The following is a 23,310-nucleotide window of genomic DNA, read 5'->3' on the forward strand; positions in this document are numbered from 1 at the left end:
AACGCTCCAAAAATGCTATTCAAGACATTGCGGAAATAGAGGAGCCACCGACACAGCGAAAAAGGTTATCATTACCTACACTAACATCATCATTGTTAGTGTTACTTCTCATGCTGCCATTAGCATTTTCACAATCAAAAATCAAAATCACACAAATGAACTGATCCAAATTCGGCAAAATTTGTGGTGGCGGAAAGGGACAGGGCGAAATTTTGAAATACACTTGTAGCAGTGTGATATCACATGAGTCTGGAAACAAAATTGGGTTGCTCTAGGTCTTATAGTCTCCGAGATCTAGGCGCTCATCGGGACGAACAGACGGACGGAAGTCAAAAGCCAACAATCGATTGTCCTAAGTTTCTTTTCAAAAATGGGAGGTGGATATTTGGTCTGGTACAAGTATCTCTAGAACAAGCTAGCTCTAAAGAAATAGAAAGAGAGCTGTCATGGAAAAAAATCATGCAAGACTGTTCGAGCTCTCCATCTACTCCATGTGTCGCCAAGGCCCTATCTTATGTGCATAGGAGACGGCGATAAAAGTTTGGAAATCGGTTAACGTTTTACCCCCCTCATCGTCATCATATGTTCAATTCACGGGCCTATACTCGGTCAGGTAAATCTCTGTTGCGCTGGCACTCACGTAATGTACTCTCGTACACTAGAGTGGCCCGAAAGTACTAAATTTTTTAAACATCAATCAGCCCTGTGATAGAAAGATACCTTAAAATATTAGAAAACGAGGGAAAAAAGAAATTTGATATCGGTTAACGTGAATTTAACATATACCAATTTTATGGTTAGGTTAGGTACCGTGTTTTGAGTAGCCCGACGCAATGAAAAACCAAATAGCTCTTCTCGTTTTTTGTCTGTCAACACAGTCTGTCATCTCTGTCGAAAATTCCCTGTGATTTCCCTATCTTTTATTTTTTTGGTTATCTTTTAAGAACGAGGCGAATAAAATCGCAACACTTACTTATCCAACTTTTATTATCAGAACAAAAAATTTAATATCTTGACACATGTATCAGTATTAGTTATTACATTAACAATCAATAATCTAATGACCATTCATTCTCAGCAATAAAAGAGTCAACAACCTCTTTCATTGAAAAATTTGGTATTAGCTGATCCTGAGTCAGTTTTACTCGTGTGACAGGATCAAAGTGTCCAACTCGCTGCAAATGCTCTTCAATGTCTTTACGCTCATATGTTATCCCCGATGGAGTTATCACAGGATCCGTTAGTATTTCGAAACTTATTTTCCCACATAGAAAGTCTGGAACATCACGTTTCTAAAAAAAAGTATATGTTAATAATAGAAGCTGCGATAATAATATAACAGAAACTTTAAATTTTACTTTTTAAATTCTAAATCATCGCAGTCTAACTAACAGAAATATACTACATAATCAAGGTTAGAATAGAGAAGGTCACAATCGTGGAGCCTTGTTTTGATACAAGATACAAGTTTATAGTACTCACGTCTATTGATAAGACGTCAAACGTAAATTAAATTAACTAAAAAACTGTATCGTGAAGTTTTAAAATGAGTATAAATCTGCACTTAACAGTTCTGTTTCTACTGTAATAATCGTGTGTGAAGATTCAAATGTCTGAAACCAATGCATTTACCAATGGCTACGTAACCTACCCTTCGACGTTCATCAACTTTTGAGTAGATATTGTTGAGCTCTTTTATATGATCATCCTGAAATAATAAGATATACAACATATTTTAAAGTATTTTATTTAATTATGGGGGGGGGGGTTTGGCTGTCACGGCATGAAAGTGTCATAGGAAAAATTGTTCGGGCTCGACGTCGACAAAGGCAGCGACGTCGACGTCAGCACGAAATTCTGTCCAGCTTCAACTGCTGCAGATCGAAGAGGACACATAAGAAAGAGAAGCAGATATCCACAGATTTCCCTCTCTCTCATATTTTTAGTTTTCTCTACCTGCATTCGACCCTAACTCTTCTACTCTCGCTCATTTCCTCTCCTCAAAGGGATGATGGGAGAAACCGATTAATTGGTGCAATCTTTTGTTGCGAGAGCCTGTGATTTTTTGTTGTTGTGCGTCTATTTAGATGTTTATTCCTTTTAAAAGTAGTTTTTCAATGTTTTTAAAGTCAAGTAAGTGGATTCAGTGATTACAGTGTGCGTTGTTAGTTAAACTCAATTGTTACATGGGTTTCGCTAGAAGAAATATGTCTAGATTTTAGAACATTCTAGCCGCGTGGTTAACCGATTGTGTCGCTGCGCGTGTTTGCGGATTTGCGGCAAAAAATGTTTAAAATGCCCCGCAAAACTATTTCATTTCAGGCGCATTGGTGCTTATTAACCCGATCGGTTGAGGAAGGCACTACAGATAATTTAAAATATTTTAATCAACAAAAAATTTAGAAATCGGTGTAAAATATATATATTTACTTTTATTTGAAAAAAATGTTTGGGTGGCTTTTTCATATTTACTTATCCGTGAAATTCCTTTTAATTTCATGAGAAGTTTAACAGGTGATTTCACCTGATTTCACGGTGATGGTAGCGCCTCTTTTTTCACATAACTCTAGTATCTTACGTCTGGTTGTAAAGAACTTTGCTATTAGCAGTTAGATTTGCAATTAGCAGTTGGGGCCGCAACCTTCAAAAAGGTATATTTTGTTCATTTTTTTCATTTTTTTGGGTTTGGTTAACGAATTTTACCTTCAAAGTTTCTCCACAGATTTTAATGAACAATACCTTAAACGACGCCTAATTAATGCACCTATACACGAAAAAATAGAGGTCACAGGATATAATATATAATATATTTTTTCGACTTTTCCTGAGTTTTTAAAGTCAAAATTTCGTTAAAAATACCCCAAAAAAATTATCATTTTAGCATTTCAATGCTTTATATTTCCCAGACGGTAAGCTAAAATCACAAAGTGTGTGGGCTTATCTTGTAGCTGTTTTAATTATATTTTCGAAATAGCAAAGTTCTTTACAAGCAGACGTAGATACTAGAGTTTTGTGAAAAAAAGAAGCGCTACATCTGAAAAAAGCTTTACAAAACCAGAATACAAAAATTGTTCAAATAAAAGTTCTGCCATAGAAAAAAAAAACCATAATTCTAAAAAAAAAAATTTTAAGTCCCATATCTATCAGAAAAAGTCGGTTTGGATCCTTGAGGAAAAGAAAAGTTGGATTTTGTCGAGTAGTGTTATATCACATCACGTTATCAGCCATACTTCAGGTTTCGTACACTTTTGCTATTTGGCAACTAAAACGAGAAGGAACGTGTGAGTCGCTTCTGGGGACGCGTCTCTACTTATACCCGTACTCAGTCAGGATATACATTTTTGAGCTAATGATTTTTTAGAATTTCAGAAAAAACGAGAAGGAACGTGCGAGTCGTTTCTTGGGACGCGACTCTACTTATACCCGTACTCAGTCAGTATATACATTTTTGATCTTATGATTTTTAAGAATTTTAGAAAAAAAAAAAAATTTTACATATTACATTTTTTTTGCTACATCTGATATATACATCTACAAATACGTAAAGATACGATAAAACTAAAAACGCATTATCGTAGAGAATACCCATATCTACCAGACTGCCGAATCTGAATCAGATCGGATCATAATTATAGCCAGAATGACGAAATTAATTTTCAGTTGCTTCCCCTGTCCCCCCTCCGGCAAACGACAACGCAACTCATTTTCCTTCTAGCTCGCACACTCTGCCGCGTTCAGTGCGCGAGCAACCCCTAGCGGAGGAGATGTAGAATCTAAATGGAACATGTACAACGAAAAAGAGTCTTTTGTGTTTGTATGCGTGTTTGTGTGTGGTTCCGCCTATGGAAACAGATCATTCGCCTTTTTTAATGGTATGTTTGCAGTTTGACTATTGGAGCTTAAAATGAGTCGTGAAGTACAGAACAAAAATGTGCGCGTATTTTTTTAATTTAATTCAACAACTAATAAGTCAATATGCAACGTTTGTGGTTTGAAACTGACCGGCAAGCACATAACAAATTTGAGACGGCATTTGAAGGCAAAAAATGCTGAAACATATGAATATTTGGACTGCAGCATCACCAACGAGTAACCAAAAAAATAAATAAATAAAAATAACATACGAAACATACGATTTTCCAGAAATTATTGGGGCATAAACACGAACAAAACTAAAACACTTTTCACTGACACTTTTTTTGCTCTGCTCATCTACAGACACTTTTTCTGAGAGCGCTTGATCAAATGTGCCTCTTTAAGTTGTTATGGTAAGACACGAGCGTGTCTCGGCTCAACCCGAAGACACGAAAAAGATAACACAAGCGAAGACACCAAAAGTGTTCTGCTCAGAGCGGGAGCGAATGTCCGTGGTGTTTTTCTTTTTTTTCAGAGACCAGACCGCAATGGAAAAAAGTTTTGACAGTTATTTGCGAGCTATGGATAAAACTAAAATCGGAAGTACGCAGTATCGTATATCTACCAGATTGCCGAATCTGAATGAGATCGGATTATATTTATAGCCAGAATGAAGAAAGTTAATTTTCAGTTGCTTCCCCCGCCTCATTCAGAAAGAGACCCGCTACTCATTCTCTTTCTCGCTCTCACACTCAAGATGTAGAATCTAAATGGTATATAATCTCAACCTACATGTTAGATGTAGAATATACATTGTAGATGTAGCAAAAAAAAGGTAATATGTAAAATTTTTTGTTTGTTTTTTTTTCAGAGGTAGTGCTTCTATTTTTCACATAACTTAAGTATTTTATATCTGGTTGCATAAAACTTTGCAGTTCTGAAAAGCTGACAATGCAGCTATAAATCGGACTCTTATTTTAGAATTAAAAAAAAATTTTACATATATCAACATCTACATATACTATGTATATTCTAAATCTAACATGTAGATTGTACATCTACATGTTAGATGTAGAATAAACATTGTATATGTAGATGTAGATAGCAGATGTAGCAAAAAAATTAAAAATTTTTTTTTTTTTCTAAAATTCTTAAAAATCATAAGCTGTATATACTGACTGAGTACGGGTATAAGTAGAGTCGTGTCAACAGAAACGACTCACACGTTCCTTCTCGTTGAATTTAGGGACAGACGAAATCTGTTTCATGTCGCTTATTGATATCGATATTTTTCGGTCAATCGGAAATTTTCTATTGGTTGTTGTTTTGTTATATTTGGGTGCATAAAATTTTTAGCTTTGTTTAGAAATTAATGTATTAATTATATAAAGATATATGAAAATAAATTTCCAATTAAATAAATATAAATTTATAACATCAGAAAATATATTTATAGTTTTTTCCGCGAAATTAAATTTGTATTTATGTGCCATATGCACATTTTTGAAATCTCAAGCTTATTAATAACGGTTTTGAAATCGTAAGAATCATACGAATACGAAAACCGGAGCACGCGGTAAGACTAGGGCAGATCAAGCTAGCAGCGGTCATGGTGGACACCCACCGCACACTGGGCAAAACAGCTAATCTAGCGGAATTAAAGTTATACCTTCTAAAATAATCGAGCTACATTTTTATACCCGTACTCAAAAAAGAGTTAAGAGGTATATTGCATTTGTGGTAAAAGTGGATGTGTGCAACGAAGGGGAGGAAACGTTCCCGACCCCATAAAGTATATATATTCAGCATCAATAGCCGAGTCGATATAGCCATGTCCGTCTGTCCGTCCGTCCGTCTGTCCGTCTTGATGAGCGCTTAGATCTCAGAGACTAAAAGAGCTAGAGCAACCAAATTTTGTTTCCAGACTCATGTGATATCACACTGCTACACGTGTATTTCAAAATTTCACCCCGCCCCCTTCCGAACCCACAAAGGACGGACCTGTGACAGGCCCAATTTTAAAGATACGATAAAACCATAGCTTGCCAAAAACGGTCAACACTTTCAGGGTGTCTGAAAAAACGTATCATTTACGGACACATTGCGAATCTAACCAGAAAAGACACGATCAGATCTGTGTTTGCTCCTTTCGCTCAAGCAAAAGCCAATTCTGTTTTGTTACTGTTTTTCCCTGAGCAACGACGCCACGAGCGAACGAAAAAGAGTCTTTTGTGTTTGTATGCGTGTTTGTGTGTGGTTCCGCCTATGGAAACAGATCATTCGCCTTTTTTAATGGTATGTTTGCAGTTTGACTATTGGAGCTTAAAATGAGTCGTGAAGTACAGAACAAAAATGTGCGCGTATTTTTTTAATTTAATTCAACAACTAATAAGTCAATATGCAACGTTTGTGGTTTGAAACTGACCGGCAAGCACATAACCAATTTGAGACGGCATTTGAAGGCAAAAAATGCTGAAACATATGAATATTTGGACTGCAGCATCACCAACGAGTAACCAAAAAAATAAATAAATAAAAATAACATACGAAACATACGATTTTCCAGAAATTATTGGGGCATAAACACGAACAAAACTAAAACACTTTTCACTGACACTTTTTTTGCTCTGCTCATCTACAGACACTTTTTCTGAGAGCGCTTGATCAAATGTGCCTCTTTAAGTTGTTATGGTAAGACACGAGCGTGTCTCGGCTCAACCCGAAGACACGAAAAAGATAACACAAGCGAAGACACCAAAAGTGTTCTGCTCAGAGCGGGAGCGAATGTCCGTGGTGTTTTTTTCTTTTTTTCAGAGACCAGACCGCAATGGAAAAAAGTTTTGACAGTTATTTGCGAGCTATGGATAAAACTAAAATCGGAAGTACGCAGTATCGTATATCAACCAGATTGCCGAATCTGAATGAGATCGGATTATATTTATAGCCAGAATGAAGAAAGTTAATTTTCAGTTGCTTCCCCCGCCTCATTCAGAAAGAGACCCGCTACTCATTCTCTTTCTCGCTCTCACACTCAAGATGTAGAATCTAAATGGTATATAATCTCAACCTACATGTTAGATGTAGAATATACATTGTAGATGTAGCAAAAAAAAGGTAATATGTAAAATTTTTTGTTTGTTTTTTTTTCAGAGGTAGTGCTTCTATTTTTCACATAACTTAAGTATTTTATATCTGGTTGCATAAAACTTTGCAGTTCTGAAAAGCTGACAATGCAGCTATAAATCGGACTCTTATTTTAGAATTAAAAAAAAATTTTACATATATCAACATCTACATATACTATGTATATTCTAAATCTAACATGTAGATTGTACATGTACCATTTGGATTCTTCATCTCCTTTGCTAGGGGTTGCTCGCGCACTGAACGCGGCAGAGTGTGCGAGCGAGAAAGAGAATGAATAGCGTGTCTCTGGCTGGGGAGGCGGGGAAAGCAAGTGAAAAAGAATTTCTTCTTTCTGGCTATAATTATGATCCGATCTGATTCAGATTCGGCAATCAGGTAGATATGGTCATTTTCTACGATACTGCGTTTTTAGTTTTATCGTATCTTTAAAATTGTGCCTGCCACAGATTTTCGTCCTTTGTGGGGGCGGAAGGAGGCGGGGCGAAATTTTGAAATACACGTGTAGCAGTGTGATATCACATGAGTCTGGAAACCAAATTTGGTTTCTCTAGCTCTTATAGTCTCTGAGATCCAGGCGCTCATCGAGACGGACAGACGGACGGACGGACGGACAGATGGACGGACGGACAGACGGACACGGCTATATCGACTCGGCTATTGATGCTGATCAAGAATATATATACTTTATGGGGTCGGCAACTTTTCCTTCTCTGCGTTGCACACATCACCTTTTACCACAAATACAATATAACCCTTAACTCTTTTTTGAGTACGGGTATAAAAAGTGGGTTTGGTTCCTTGAGAAAAATTCGTGTCGGGTAGTGTTATTACTTTATTATAGATTATAAAGTATCAAAAGTATATATAAAGTATAAATTATACAAAAAAAAAAAAAAACATTTTGGTTTTATTTTTGTCGTTGTTCTATTTCGCGTCTTTTTCGGAAAATTGCCTAAATTAATAAGGACCTTTAGGATTTTGAGAGTAAGCACACTTCTTTCAGAGAGGAGACATGTAAACCTAATTGATATTACAGTGAGTGTTGGTTAGTGATCATGTTTTGTAACAATAAAAACTGTTGTACCAAACAGTGCCATTATTTCTGACGCAACATATATAGTTGTCGAAGGTAAAAATTAGTAACCAAAAAACTATCAAGCTAAATTAAATACCTGTCAACGATTAATGCAGGGGTGACAATTCATGCGTTACTAATTTTATCTGTTACTTACACATTCTTGTTCAATTTCTTGTTGCTTTTCTTTAAGCTGCTCTTCGTGCAAGTTTTCATTTAGTTTTAGATTGGATAAACGATTTTCCATGTCATCCTTAATTAATCTGAAAAATAATTATATAATATGTACAACATGCGGTAGCCGCGACTCTACTTTTATACCCATACACAGTATATACATACATATATGACCTTATTTTTTGTCGAAATTTTAAATATTTCATCAGTTTAAATTTTTTAGCTACATCTGTCATCTACAGCTCCAATGTATATTCTACATCTCATCCGCCAAAGGTCTCCCACTGCACGTACGGATTGTCGGTGCGAGAGAGAGAGAGAGAGAGAGAATGAATAGCGCTGCACCGCTGCAATGGGGTGGGTTAGCACCTGAAAATTAGAGTCTTCATTCTGGCTATAATAATGATATGATCTGATCGGTTCTGCAGATATGGTCATTCTCTACGATACTGCGTTTTATGTCTTCTCGTATCTTCAAAATTGTGGACGTAAAAGTGTTCGACTTTGTAAAGGCGGAATGGGTCATGGCAAAATTTTGAAATACACTTGTAACAATGTGATATCATAAGAGTCTGGAAACTAAAAATTTGGTTCCTCAAGATCTTATAGTCTCTGAGAACTAGGCAACAATTGGTTAGTGTTATACACGTGTTCGTGAGCGGCATCGAAGTAGCAGCGCAAAGCTGATAATCGCTTAATCTTATATAAACAGATCATTATATTCCCTTCCTACTTTTGTATAGACCAGAGATGGCACGCCGTGGCTCTTTCAGCTCCCGCGGCTCTTTCCAAAATGTTTTTCGGGAGGCACCAGCAAGTCGGCTCAGACGGTCGTCGCTCGCGTTCAGCGATCCGTGAATTTTTACAAAAACAATGCCACAGAAATTTGGCGTCAAAGAGACGCCTAAAATGCTTCGAAGGCGCGATCTCGAGATTGCAACAACACATCATGTGTCTTGGGCTACGCACATGAAAATCAGAGCAACAACAAAGTGTATTCACTTTGCTCGCCCATTCTGTCTGGCTCATGACTGCGACGCGTCGCGACGGTGTTTGTTTTTTTTGTTTTTTCTGTCTGGCTCTTTCCGTTAGTTTCCGTGCCCATCACTGGTATAGACCAAAAGACAGAGCATGCTCTCTCTATGCGGAAGTCATCGGCTACGATACCCATTCTAATGCTTAACTATCATTACGTATGGAACATATTGTATAGAGTACATAAATCATAAGCTCACATATGTGTATACTGACCGAGTACTGGGTATAAAAGCTCACAACGAGACCCTTTTTTTATCTGAGCAGTTATTTGCAGAAAAGACCTAACGAATTATTTTAGTCCAGATCGGACCACTGTTGAAAAACTCTTTGAAAATAGCCTGTGAGATCATTTTGGAACAGTTTTAACCTTTTACAGTTTTTTATAGCTCTTAACTGCTTCGATTACATACTGTGTGTGCTTTAAATACGTCTCAACAAAAAAAATTCGGGGGTGCCACAGAAATCACTTCCGCTGGAAAATCACTTCAATTCCATTCCGCCGTGCCACACACCGATTTTTCAGCGGAATCAAAATCGCTCACAATTTATCCAGCGATTTGATTAAATACACCCTTAAAACACACCCAAAACAATTCGAATCTTAATTTCCCATAAAGGTTGTTCAATTGGTGATTAACCCTCATCCAAATAATATATACATGTTAAGTTAATAAAATAAGCATAATAGTAAATCACTATCCAATCCGCTGACTGAATTTTCACTTAACGATTCCGCGCTCAATACGCTCCAGTCCGAGGTAGATCATTGCAGTAAAACTTTCTTTACGTCAAACGTGTGCATACTTTTTGTGCAAATTGTGAAAACATTTGTAGTCATTTGTAGTACTACCAGGTGGAATCGTTTCAAAATGCCAAAACAGAACTAACAAACCATTTCTACACATTATTGCCATTGCATTTATGTCAAATACCCCTGTTCGGCTAAGTGCAGACCCATGGCAGCACAAATAGAATCATAGCGATCATTATACCTAAAAATGGTAGTTGCAATGAACTAAATTAACAGTAGTTTGATAAGACAATCACAAAAACCACATACGTATCGGCTGAACGCGAAAACGAGTCCGATGCGCATCTGAGAAGCCTGCGCTGCAAGGTTTGTATTATAATATGTTGCCTCCGTAGTTCTTCGATGGCCAACAGTCTCGGTAAAAGCATTTTAATTAAGTTTACCGTAAAATTCAGATGTCTGTTCTTTTTGAACAGCTGATTGCTGCCATGCACGTAGAGTTGCCAGACAACTGCTAGAGTTGCCGAGTACATTGTTTTGTTTGACTCGCACAATATGGGATGATTTTTTGCTTTCAAATTATAAAAGTACAGCTTTGAAAAATCCATTATTTCATATCATAAAAGAATAAAATAAAAACCAATTGTTTTGATATGATCAAATCAATAAAACTGCAAAATGAACCCTATTCGAATTAAATCTTGAAAGGTGTCAAACCCTAGCCTTAGTTCGAATTTTGTTTGTGACAATGCTAAGAAAAATGAGATCGCTCGGAATTCTGTGGCACGGCCGGGAAATCCTCTGCGCGGTTTCCCATGTCACTATTGAATTCTGTGGCACTCCTGATAGATAATAAAATTCAAACCGATTTAAATAACATTGAAGTTCAATCTCTTCTTGAATTCGTTTTTCTTCCAAGACATTCCAGCGTTTTTTGCGAGCAAGTCGTAATTGTAATGTTATATCATCACCAAAGTTTTGTCTTTGTTCCTTTGACAAATCATAAGCTAAAAATAAAAATTATTCTTATAAAAAAATTTTTTGATTAATTAACTAATACTAACCGCGTTGCAGATGCTTTATTGCTTCGTCATAGCTGTCTATCTCAATAAGGCCTTGCCCCAAGAAAAAGTGTCCTTTTAGCAAGTTTGCGTCGATATCCAAAGCTCGTCGACAATCTTGACAGCACAGCTCCCATCGTTTTAGCTTAAGATTGCAGAGCGCCCGATTTGTGAAAAAAGTTGCATTTGTAGGGTTTTTTATCTTTAAATAAAATGAAAACCACTTGTTAATATCCCGGACTAATCTAACAACCCACATAATATTGTACTTGAAGCCAAGAACTTCGCAGTTGAATTTATATTTTTGTGAAATCAACCCTGATTGCATTTCATTTCCGTTTTGAGTGAATCACAGGAGGCACCTACATTTCGAGCTCTAGTTCTTATAATATCTGAGATCTAAGCGATCAATATAAATAAACTGACATGCATTGCATGAGATACTAATGATAAATATATGAAGACATGTTGGAGGTCGCGTCTAAGTTGGTCACTGTTTTGCTGCCTGCTACTCCTGCTATATAAAATATGTTCCCGTGGGAATTTGACTTCAATCATTTTCCTTTTTATACCCGTACTCAAAAAAGAGTTAAGGGGTATATTAGATTTGTGGTAAAAGTGGATGTGTGTAATGCAGAGAAGGAAACGTTTCCGACCCCATAAAGTATATATATTCTTGATCAGCATCAATAGCCGAGTCGATATAGCCATGTCTGTCTGTCCGTCTGTCTGTCTGTCTGTCTGTCTGTCTGTCTGTCTGTCTGTCTGTCTGTCTGTCTGTCTGTCTGTCTGTCTGTCTCGATGAGCGCCTAGATCTCAGAGACTATAAGAGCTAGGGCAACCAAATTTGGTTTCCAGACTCATGTGATATCCCACTGCAACAAGTGTATTTCAAAATTTCGCCCCCATTTTTCATTTTTAATACACTTTTAGCAGTGTGATATCACAGAAGCAACTCCCTACGTTCCTTTTCGTTTAACCTGCTTTTAATTATGCCAAAGGGAGGTACATGCACATGTTTATATAGGGTGCGTGTCATAGTGCCCAGTGTTATAACGTCTGGGAGTGTCATAACAAAGTGCACTCGAAATGGAATCTGTCGTTCCTTATTGTTATAAAATAAGCATTTAATATTTATTAGTTTCGGGCGTTATATTGTCAGAAGGCCCATGGACACTCAGTTCAGCAGTTAACAGCTGCTGGCTAAGTCTCCGAGGCGCAAGAAGACTACTCCGCGGGACTGGCAAGTGCCGACTGCCTCATGTCCGCCGGCTTCCGAAAAACTTAGTCCGACCACTCCCTTAGTGCAGCAGTGGATTACGTTTGCTACTCCACGGGCAACGATCTCTGCTGGTGATGCAGATTCGGGAGCCGAATGCGTCACTTCGGAGAGTATGCCGGTAGACATGTCTGTATCGTCCGTATCCGTCGAGTCCGCACCCAACTCCTTGACTATCCCATCAGTTTCGCTCCCACCAGCTAATAGATGTCCAGATGTACAATAGACCCCCGGATACTGCCATCACACCAAAATCTCTGGTGGGAGTCCCACCAAAGCGACAAGTTTTTGTCTCGCGGCTAGCCCTTGACCTCACATCCAATTATGTAACCGCTTTTATACAAAGCAAAATAAAAACTGTCGGCTTAAAGGTGGATAAATTTAACTTTTCATACGCCAGGGAGATGTCTTCCTTCAAGATAAGCGTCACCCCAACTCAATTTGACAACATTTGTTCCGCCAAGTTTTGGCCGGAGTATTTGGTCGTCAAAGAGTTTAAGGCTAAGAAAAAGAATAGGCCCCCCATAACTCTTCCTAGTAGTCAGACCAGTGCACCATCTTTACCCTCATCTTCCACCTCAACTTCTACCCATCCAGAAAACTAACTTCCTCTCTTTTAGTTACCTACCAGAATGCTAGAGGCTTGCGTAGTAAGCTCAGCACTCGTTTTCTTGAGTCTCGCATTCTCGTCCCATGTTATTGTGTTTGCCGAGACCTGGTTAAAGCCAGACATCCTTAGTTCCGAAGTTTTGGCATGTGCCCATGTCACGATATGACTTTATCGACGGCTTGCTAGACCTATCCCTGTCTCAAGTCAACCATGTGAAAAATTCCTTGGGTCGATTGCTTGATCTGTGCTTTGTTTCGGATCCGACAATAGCGTTGCTAACCCGAGCCCTTCCGCTCACTATACCTGAAGACTCCTACCATCCTACATTCGAAGTATTGGTCAATATTGGGCCTACTGTACTGGATCGAAAGGGTAGGCTATCTGAACGTGTCCGCTGCTTTCGTAAAGCCGAGTTTACGAAGCTTAATAACCTCATTAGGGATTTTGATTGGTCCGCTCTGTACTTGTGCACTGACGTTATGAAAGGCACAAACATTTTTTACAATGTACTTGACACATTTTTTTATTCTTGTGTCCCACTTTCTTGTCCGGTTAGATCTGGAAAGCCTCCTTGGCTGACCAAAGCGTTATCCTGTCTAAAAAACTTTATTAAAAATTTCGAGAAGTTGGTTCTCTTCTCTTTCTCACTATGTAATAGCTCGGTCAAATTTTTCGGTTCTTAACGCTCAATGCTATAAAAATTACCTATCTCGATGCAGGATAGGATTTTCACAGGACCCTAAACAGTTTTACAGCTTCGTAAAAAGTAAGCGTAGAACGTCCGCACATCCATCATTTCTCAATATGTCAGCAAACAATGATCAGGAAATTGCCGATCTTTTTGCCAAATTTTACCAAACAACCTATTCTTATGAAAGCTACTCTGGTCAGCCGTATCCATACAGTTTACCAAGGTCGAATGGCATTTTCAGCCCTTTGTTAAATGAAAACTCACTGCTTCATGATCTTCGACTAGTTAAGCCAGGTCCCGACGGAGTTCCCGGCTGTGTACTTAGGTACTGTGCCGACGCTCTGTGTGGACTATTGACATTATCCATTAACTCTTCATGCTTCCCCCAATCAGGAAGAAATCTTTTATTATTCCGCTCCATAAGAAAGGTAGCAAGTCTGATGCTAATAATTATAGAGGTATATCTAAGTTATTCGCTATTCCTCAAATGTTTGAAAAAATTTTAACTCCGCACTTGCAACATCTCTGCAAATCACTTATATCTACGTCTCAGCACGGATTTATAAGGCAACGATCAACAACCACAAATTTAGTAGTTTACCTCTTTTATCATTAAAGGCTTTCAAGGTAACTTTCAGACGGATGTCATGTACACTGATTTCAGTAAAGCATTCGACTCTCTCTCTCTATCCTCGCACAAAAACTTGACCTTTTAGGGTTTCCGCCTAATCTTTTGAGATGGCTACCTAGCTACCTTCGTTCTAGGTCTCAAAGAGTCCTCTTCAGAAACTCCTTCTCTTCACCTGTTAAGGTTACTTCTCGAGTACCACAGGGCAGCCATCTGGGCTCCCTACTATTCACACTCTTTATTAATGATCTGCCTTCAGTATTAACAAACTCTTGAGTACTTATGTATGCGGATGATGTTAAACTCTGTGTCCAGTATAAGGACATTTCATTTCACTCTCGCTTGCAATCCGATCTCAATAACTTTCAATCATGGTGTTGTGCAAATATGTTACACCTAAATGCCTCGAAATGCAAAGTAATCACATTTCATCGCTTCCACCCCCTTTTGGCTCCTTATAGCCTCTGCGGTGGTTCTCTTGAGAGAATTACCTTGGTTGATGATCTTGGTGTTAAATTATACCCAAAGTTAAGGTTTTCTGAACACATTTCTACCATGGTAAATAAGGCCATGGGTGTGCTTGGGTTTATAAAGAGGTGGTCAAAGGAATTTGACGACCCCTATATAACGAAGACTCTCTATATCTCGCTTGTTCGTCCGATTTTTGAGTGCGACTCTTGTGTAAACTGGGATGCAGGTGTGAGACTGCCATCTTACCCTCGTAGATTGCTTTTAATAAACCTTCCAACCTTAGTTAGTCGTAGAAAAATGCTTGGTGTGATTTTTATGCACAACCTGATCAAGGGTGACGTAGATAGCCCTGACTTGTTGAGCCGCATAAACTTTACGATCTTTACGATCCGTATCTTTCCTGCATGCTCGCGATCGGTTCGGTAACACGCGTCGCGCGTCATGCGGCAGTGCCCCTCGGTCGTTTTTGCGGGAGTTCCGCGCGTAACAGGCTTCGGCCTGGTGCGCATGGGCCACTTGATGGTGCAGTCACTTCATATCAACGTCCAGACAAAGAAAAAGACACTAACGCAAAAAACAAAACAAAAATTCATTTCGATACTTTGCAAAAATTCGTTCTGAAGGAATTCGTGTTAGCCATATGACATTAGACTTTGCTAACTGACTAGCTGGAAAAATAAAGATGGCCTTATGGGAAATGTCTGCAGTCAGAGCCAGAGAACTATATGCGTCAAGCTTGCTGTCCAGTTGAGCTGGGAGCAGCGCTGCGTTAAAGTTTATCTAAATGTTTACTTTGCGGATACAATTTTGCTGGCTTGGTGTCTGTGTTTTGCTGGCTTGGTGTCTGTGTTCTGCTGGTAAACATCATTGTGTGTCAAGTAGTCCCTCAGTTGATCTACTAAAAGCCATTGACGTGTCTAGAGACGGCTACGAACAATAATGTTGAATTTTGTCTCCTGTGCTATCCCTCTCTACGCAGGCGCTGTCAATCAAATATACGAACGACAGGGAAAACATAAGTTCGCATAGCACATGTCATCGCATGTTTCTATGGCTGATTAGACTTGAAAGAATGAACAATAGCATCGTTACGCCGCCAAATTCGCAACCAAGACCGTACATTGTTGAAGAGGCTTTGGCCTTGTTTATGGATTTGGAAATGTCTAAGGACAAATATTCAATATTGCGACATTCCTTGAAGCAGAATAATGTCAAAGTTTTGCCAGGATATAAAAAAATTTGAAAAAAGTAATAAGATGGCAGGACCGATTCCACAAGTGACGGAGTTATCAGCGGAAGTGAAACTTCAAGACCTGGTGAACCACACTGCGAAACGGCTTATGGAAAGCTTACCTAAACATCAGATTGAGAGTTTCACATTAATCAGCAAATGGGGATGTGATGAAAATTCAGGATACTTCGGAACATTGAAAAAATCCCCGAACTTCGTCTACTCACTATTGCCGCCCGATATTATTTAAATATGCCAAGGAATCTTCGGAACTGATATAGCCCACAGTAACTGATATTACGAAATAGATTGCAAATATAAGGCCAGGATTATTGGAATTCAACTATTAGTGTGAACTATGAATTTTCCCCTACTACGCGATTGATGGAAAAGTTCTAAACGAACTAACAAATATGTAATGACTGAGTACGGGTATAAAAGTAGAGTCGCGGCAACAGGACTCACAACGTTCCTTGTAGTTTTTTTATACTTTTACTTTATTTAAACTTCAGTAATGCATTGCAATACCATCTAAAAGCGACTTCGGCTTATATTAAATAGCAAAGAGTAATAGGGGTCATTGTTCACGTTATCAAAAAATGATCGGTTATGGACTTTTTGTGCTTTGTTGGTAAATTTTATACGTTTTAGCGTGTTTCAGAGTAAGCGATAAGCATATGTACGTTAGGATTAGTAAGGACAGAAAATCGGATCTTCTGTTTTTTGCGCAAATGAATTGTTGATTTCGTTTAATTCGAACCTCTTGTGATTGAGTTTCGACAATTGCGACAAGCTCACACGCACACTTTCGTTACTTTGCTAGATTCGTTCGTCTGTTCTATCTGCTCTACTAATTCGCATATTTGCAAATTCGTTCGACGGTGCAGCTGGGGCAAATTGCGTCATGCTGACATTTTTTACTGTAACACACTTACAAATTAACCAAATTGCTGTTCTTACTGATGAAAATCGTTATGCAAACCAAACACATTACAGGACTAGCTCTTAGCTGACAACCCTAATTTCATACCTACTTTCAATATATAAAAAAAATTCATACGAATCGGTCGAGCCGTTCGGAAGGAGTGGTTCTACAACTATAACTACTTTAAGGAGTTATCTTTTACAATCGGAATCCCTTTGCAAGGAAATAAAAAAAAGTTCGAATGTTACCAATACTTAAGTTATTGCCCCATATAAAAATATGTACATGCTATGAAAATAATATACAGGGGCTGCATCTCATAACACTACTCAACCAAATTGAACTTTTTCTTTAGGCTGTGGACCAAAATGACTTTTTATACACGTACTCAAAAAAGAGTTAAGGGGTATATTAGATTTGTGGTAAAAGTGGATGGAAACGTTTCCGACCCCATAAAGTATTTATATTCTTGATCAGCATCAATAGCCGAGTCGATAGAGCCATGTCTGTCTGTCCGTCTTGTTTGTCGGCTGGATCTCAGAGACTATAAGAGCTATAACCAATTTTGGTTTCCAGACTCATGTGATATCACACTGCTACAACTGTATTTCCAAATTTCGCCCCGCCCCCTTCCGCCCCCACAAAGGACGAAAATCTGTGGCAGCCACATTTTTAAAGATACGACAAAACTAAAAACACAGTATCGTAGAGAATATCTACCAGACTGCCGAATCTGAATCAAATCGGATCATAATTATAGCCAGAATGAAGAAATGAATTTTCTGTTGCTTCCCCCGCCTACTTCAGCCAGAGACCCGCTACTCATTGTCTCTCTCGCTCGCACACTCTGCCTCGTTCAGTGAGCGAGCAACCCCTAGCGGAGGAGATGTAGAATCTAAATGGTACATGTAGAATCTACATGTTAGACGTAGAATATACATAGTAGATGTAGATGCTGATATATGTAAAATGTAAAATTTTTTTTTAATTTTAAAATAAGAGTCCGATTTATAGCTGCATTGTCAGCTTTTCAGAACTGCAAAGTTCTATGCAACCAGATATAAGATACTTAAGTTACTTAGATACTTAAGCACTACCACTAACCATACAGTATATAGATGTGCCAGTTTATACAAGGAAAGGGGCGCAGTTGAGTTTGCAGCGTACGTTCCCAGATCTTCGGCTTTGGGAATGGCCGCGTTCGGCTCATGACGTCACACGAGCCAACTGGCAGCAAGCATGTATGTGTTGTGTACGTGTACACTCCAAAACATATGATTTTATGCATAGAATAATTTTTAGCTGCCGAAACCGACTTTGTTCGAGATTTCAGTTTACGTAAACGTGTGTGTGCCATGTTTAAAACCAAATCGACCTATTCAGGGCCGGATCAACCCTCAACCGGGCCCTGGGCAACCATCAATCTGGGGCCCTCCATTTTTTCACGCCAGTTCCTTCTTTTTTCATTTGAAATAAAAACTTATAAATTTAATGTTTGTTTAATTAATGTGTATGTTTATCAGTGGCTATTCTATTTTATATCCATTATTTGGAGTTTTGTTTTTTCAACAAATTTTTTTGTTAGCCCTAGGGGGGCCCTCGGCAACTGCTAGTTCGGCTCTGGACCTATTCCCGTCGTCAGACTTCATATTTTGTTCGCGTATTCTGTCGCTCGACTCGACGCGAGTCGAGGCATTGATGAAGCCGAAAGCAAAGGCAAAGGCTAGCCTAAAAGAGAATGGAAGAAATACCCCGCGCGCCCGAAGCAACAACAGCTTTTCAGAACAAAACGAAAAAATTTTTTATGAACGCTTAGAATAAAATAAATGTACACATCTAGTAGAACATTTTCCAGAGCTTTAGCGAATCTAGTTTTTAAGATAATATTAGTTTAGGAGATATGAGCAGAGATAACATCCTTTATTTTTATATATTGTATTTATTTCCCACCCCCACCCACTCATTCCTCATTTATGTTGCGGCAGGTCAGCACACATACGTTTACGTAAACTGAAATCTCGAACAAAGTCGGTTTCGGCAGCTAAAAATTATTCTATGCATAAAATCATATGTTTTGGAGTGTACACGTACACAACACATACATGCTTGCTGCCAGTTGGCTCGTGTGACGTCATGAGCCGAACGCGGCCATTCCCAAAGCCGAAGATCTGGGAACGTACGCTGCAAACTCAACTGCGCCCCTTTCGTTGTATGAACTGGCACATCTATATACTGTATGGTTAGTGGCACTACCTCTGAAAAAAAAAACATTAAAAAAATACCAGATTTTAAAAAATTCTTAAAAAAAACTTAACCATAAAAAAAACCATAACTCGCTAAAAAAATTTAAACCCCGAAATCTAAAAAAGTCGTTTTGGGCCACAGCCTAATTGTCGTGTTGACTAGTGTAAATGGACGTTTGTTAACCCAGTACAAATATGCTCAAAAAGTATACAGAAATGACATAAAATTGTTGTTTTTTAAATTTTACTATAACTTCATCGTATTATCTATCTAACTTATAAACAAAACTCATTATTTTTAGTGAGAACAGTTAGTTTTAATTGAAAACCGAAAACGTCAACATTTCATATATTAATGGAGAACAGTTAGTTTTAATTGAAAACGAAAACGTCAACATTTCATATATTAATGGAGAGAGGGCTAGTGCAAAACTACATTTTTCATACATATGTATGTAAATAACCAATATTTATTTATTTATTCCCATACTTTTCACTTCAGTATTCACTTCAGTTTATGCAGTTGGGAGTGTACGACTAAATATGAAACCGAATTATACTTATGTATGTACATACATATATATGTAAGTAAGTACATATACTTACAATAGCTTTCGAATAACAATTTATTGCGTCGTCGTATTTGCGAGCTGCAAATAAACAGTTTCCTTGTTCTTTCAATTGAAGATCAGATAAATTTGTTGTAGAATACATATGCTTGGTCGTCATGCTGGTAAATTATGCTGGATTACAGCTATGTATTTACGGAATAATCAAGTTTCAATAAAATATATTAGAACGCTGAATTAATAATATTCCAACACAAACTTTCCATTTAGTTAATGGTGGATGCTGGCAAAACTTTTAATTATTCAACACATTAGTAAATATCTGTTTTTATTGATGTTACTATTACCGTATAAAGTTATTAAGATGTTATTTTCGAAGTGTGTGTTTGGAGACGTCAAAGAGTTCTAATAAGGGTACTCAAGAATGTGATTAGTTAAATTAAATAAGAATGATAAGTTAACTATATTCCACACATGAGTAGTCTGAATTTCGGACTTCTTAGTTTGTTAGTGTTTAAAGCCAATTCCAACTGGGCGACCATTGTCCGAAAGGTTTTGTCGTTCTGAAAATTTCCCAGTTACTCCACCATCCATCAAAAGTGTTCCTAATTCGCACGTTTCTGTGCGGTATTTTTTCGATAATTGTCAAATGTAACCATAAATTTTTGACATACACAACAAAAAATTGGAATTCACAACGAAAAAATAAATAGAAGGAACGCTTCTTGGGATGCGACTCTACTATACCCGTACTCAGTCAGTAAATACATTTTTGAGCTTATAATTTTTTAGAAGTTTAGAATTAAAAAAAATATTTTTTGCTACATCTGTTATCTACATATACAATGTATATTCTACATCTATTATGTACCATTTATATTCTACATCTCCTCCGCTAGAGGTTGCTCGCGCACTGAACGCGGCAGAGTGTGCGACCGAGAAAGAGAATGAGTAGCGGGTCCTTGGCAAGAGGAGGCGGGGGAAGTAACTGAAAATTTGTTTCTTCATTCTGGATTCAGATTCGGCAATCTGGTAGATATAGCCATTCTCTACGATACTGCGTTTTTAGTTTTATCGTATCTTAAAATTTGTGCCTGCCACAGATTTTCGTTCTTTGTTGGGTCGGAAGGGGGCGGGGCGAAATTTTGAAATACACTTGTAGCAGTGTGATATCACATGAGTCTGGAAACCAAATTTGGTTGCCCTAGCTCCTATAGTCTCTGAGATCTAGGCGCTCATCGAGACAGACAGAGAGACATGGCTATATCGACTCGGCTATTGATGCTGATCAAGAATATATATACCTTATGGGGTCGGAAACTTTTCCTTCTCTGCGTTACACACATCCGCTTTTACCACAAATCTAATATTTCCCTTAATTCTTTTTGAGTACGGGTATAAAAAACAACAAATATGTAAACAATTACAGAGAGGTAAATGGTAAAAAACTGCAACAAAACATCTGATATGTCAGAATTGTCTCAGACACAAAACTCGGTTTGTAGACTATCCTATGGGATCATCTGATTTATGAATGCTCTTCATAACTCAAGCTGGATATTGCACACGCTATCGGCTGACAGCCATCCGACTTTTGTGTACTTAGAAAAAGAGCCCGAAGTATACAATGCTGCGGCTATAGAAAACTTTCCTTAAAAAATGTTTTCGGGTATATCTTTCTCCCAAAATGTCCCAAACCGCTTCTCAACAAACATAGAATATATATTTGTGTTTAAAACATTGATTGGATTAAGTAGAAGCAGTCACAAATGACCGCGCTTCGGTGTTTTTAAAACAGATATCCATTCCAATAAATTCTCCTCGTCAATGTTAGCCTCAGTATCATCATCTATGTACAGCAACATGATTAGATTGTGAAAGATTGTGAATGTTTTGCTGCTGAATCACATTTACAACCATTACAATGTTATTTATATCAATTTTAATTGTAAATGTGAACCAATTTTCATCGCACGCAATGGAGCATCAGCTGTTTCTCGTGGGTGGTTGATGGTGTGAAGTGTGAATATGTGTTTCAAATCTTTCAAAAATTCTACCGTTCCCCATAGATGTGCTGTGTGGGAAAAGGCTATTACATATGTATGTATATTAGACTTCTCTTTGTGCCGCCATGGTCCAATGCTTGTTCTTTTTTCCCATTTGCCTGTTTGTTAAAGTTTTAGTTTTCGTAGTGAATGGCACTTTTTCGTGAATGTTAAATGTTTGTGGTTGCATTTGAAAATGATCGAATAATTATTGCGTAGAAACGTGCGAGTTAGGAACATCCCAGATGGATGGTTTGTCCCAGACGTTCATCACAGATGACCCTCGGGTCTCTAGTACCTTCAATTTAAATTAAATTAAATGGTCGTCAGCCTTTCGGGAGATACAGGGGGACTAACGGATGAAGGGCTGTCTCTCCATACCTGTACCCTCGGACTAGGGGTACTGTACAGGACAAGCCCTGAGCCGATGCGGCCTTGCTCTAAATGTTCTAGGATATGGGGTGATCATATGCGACCCCTCACCCGCCATAACTGTACACACTAGTGGAATTGCGAATATACTCTCCTCGTAGGAGCGGCTGGAAACAGGTTCTGGTACGGTCTGCCATGGATTCTGGCTAATTATAGTCGGGCGGAGAGAAGAAAACTCTCGTAGTGAAATTCACCAATCCACGGTGAAACAGGATATGCCAATAGTGCGTTGCATATGGTTGCAAAGGGGTTGAAGCTGAGGCTATGGGCCAGCTCGATAATCCCGGATTTCCAGCCAGACAAAGCCGGAAAGGGTGCAGCCAAGGCCCCGATCAAGCGACAACGCTCAGCGGAGGATCCCGCTATACAGCCAGGCCAAGCCCAGCAAGCCAAGCGGGCGAAAACCAACCCGGTGAACAGATCGTTTGCTGAGGTGGCGAGGGGTAAGACCTTAATTGGCGTCCTGGATAGGGGCGCCAAGGACGGTAATGTCCCTCGGGACAAATGGCATCTGGTCGATGCAGAGCTCCAGGACAGATTTCTGGAGGAGCTCACGGAGAATGGCGGGCCACCGCCTAAATGTGAAAGCCAACGCCTGCCAAGATGCTCGCTCGGCGGCCCTCTATACGAAGGCAGTGGCGGCGCTCAAGGAGGCCTACCCAGGGGCCAAACTGGAGGCCGTCAAATGGGAAGACATCCGCAGCAGACCGAGGGCTAGAGCGTGGGTCTCGGTGAAGCCTGAAGAGTCGGAGAAGATCTTGAGGGTTCTGCAGGTCTGCAACACCCACCTTCCGACAGCCGATTGGAAGGTGGCCAAGGTGGAGGAGATTACTGAACAGAGGCGCCAGATAAGTCCTCAATGAGGAGTCTCTCGTACTCCTGAAAAAGTCGGACGGAGAAGTTGACTATGGCTACCGGAAGGTGACCATAGTCCCCTTTAAAGCCGACTCTAACTGCAGGCAAGCAGAGATCAAGCCAGATCTAGAGCTGCCAGAGGTCCCGAAAGCGGAAAGCCAAACCGCGGCGTCGGACGTAGCGTCGGAGATGTCGGACAACATTGTGGACCGCTACGAATCGGATGC

The 23,310-nt window shown here is 38.9% G+C and overlaps 1 protein-coding gene across 4 annotated transcripts; it reads right to left on the reverse strand.

The window, feature by feature from the left end:
• Positions 1-969: 969 nt before the first annotated feature.
• On the reverse strand, positions 970-20,324 carry LOC111073975 (E3 ubiquitin-protein ligase CHIP). 4 transcript variants are annotated; one of them, XM_022366550.2, is made up of 7 exons: positions 20,099-20,324; positions 19,789-19,936; positions 11,108-11,306; positions 10,909-11,050; positions 8,235-8,340; positions 1,652-1,708; positions 970-1,292 (listed from the first exon to the last, which is right to left on the reverse strand). In XM_022366550.2, exons 2-7 carry the CDS (start codon positions 19,909-19,911, stop codon positions 1,050-1,052), a joined length of 870 nt encoding a protein of 289 aa, XP_022222242.1. In that variant the 5' UTR covers positions 19,912-19,936; positions 20,099-20,324; the 3' UTR covers positions 970-1,049. The 4 variants fall into 4 exon arrangements, with proteins under 4 accessions (XP_022222242.1, XP_022222243.1, XP_022222244.1 ...); XM_041595954.1 differs by lacking the exons at positions 970-1,292; positions 1,652-1,708 and adding an exon at positions 8,142-8,174; XM_022366551.2 differs by lacking the exons at positions 10,909-11,050; positions 11,108-11,306; positions 20,099-20,324 and having other exon boundaries at positions 19,789-19,879.
• Between the last annotated feature and the right edge of the window lie 2,986 nt (positions 20,325-23,310).

Source organism: Drosophila obscura, unplaced genomic scaffold (assembly GCF_018151105.1).
Source record: "Drosophila obscura isolate BZ-5 IFL unplaced genomic scaffold, ASM1815110v1 contig_9, whole genome shotgun sequence".
Taxonomy (NCBI): domain Eukaryota; kingdom Metazoa; phylum Arthropoda; class Insecta; order Diptera; family Drosophilidae; genus Drosophila; species Drosophila obscura.

Coding starts and splice junctions, on each gene's coding strand:
- LOC111073975 (XM_022366550.2), bottom strand. CDS start 19,911: ATGACGACCAAGCATATGTATTCTACAACAAATTTATCTGATCTTCAA. Junction 11,307..19,788: donor ATTGTTATTCGAAAGCTATT/GTAAGTATATGT, acceptor TTTTATTTAAAG/ATAAAAAACCCTACAAATGC. Junction 1,709..8,234: donor AAGAAATTGAACAAGAATGT/GTAAGTAACAGA, acceptor TTATTATTTCAG/GATGATCATATAAAAGAGCT.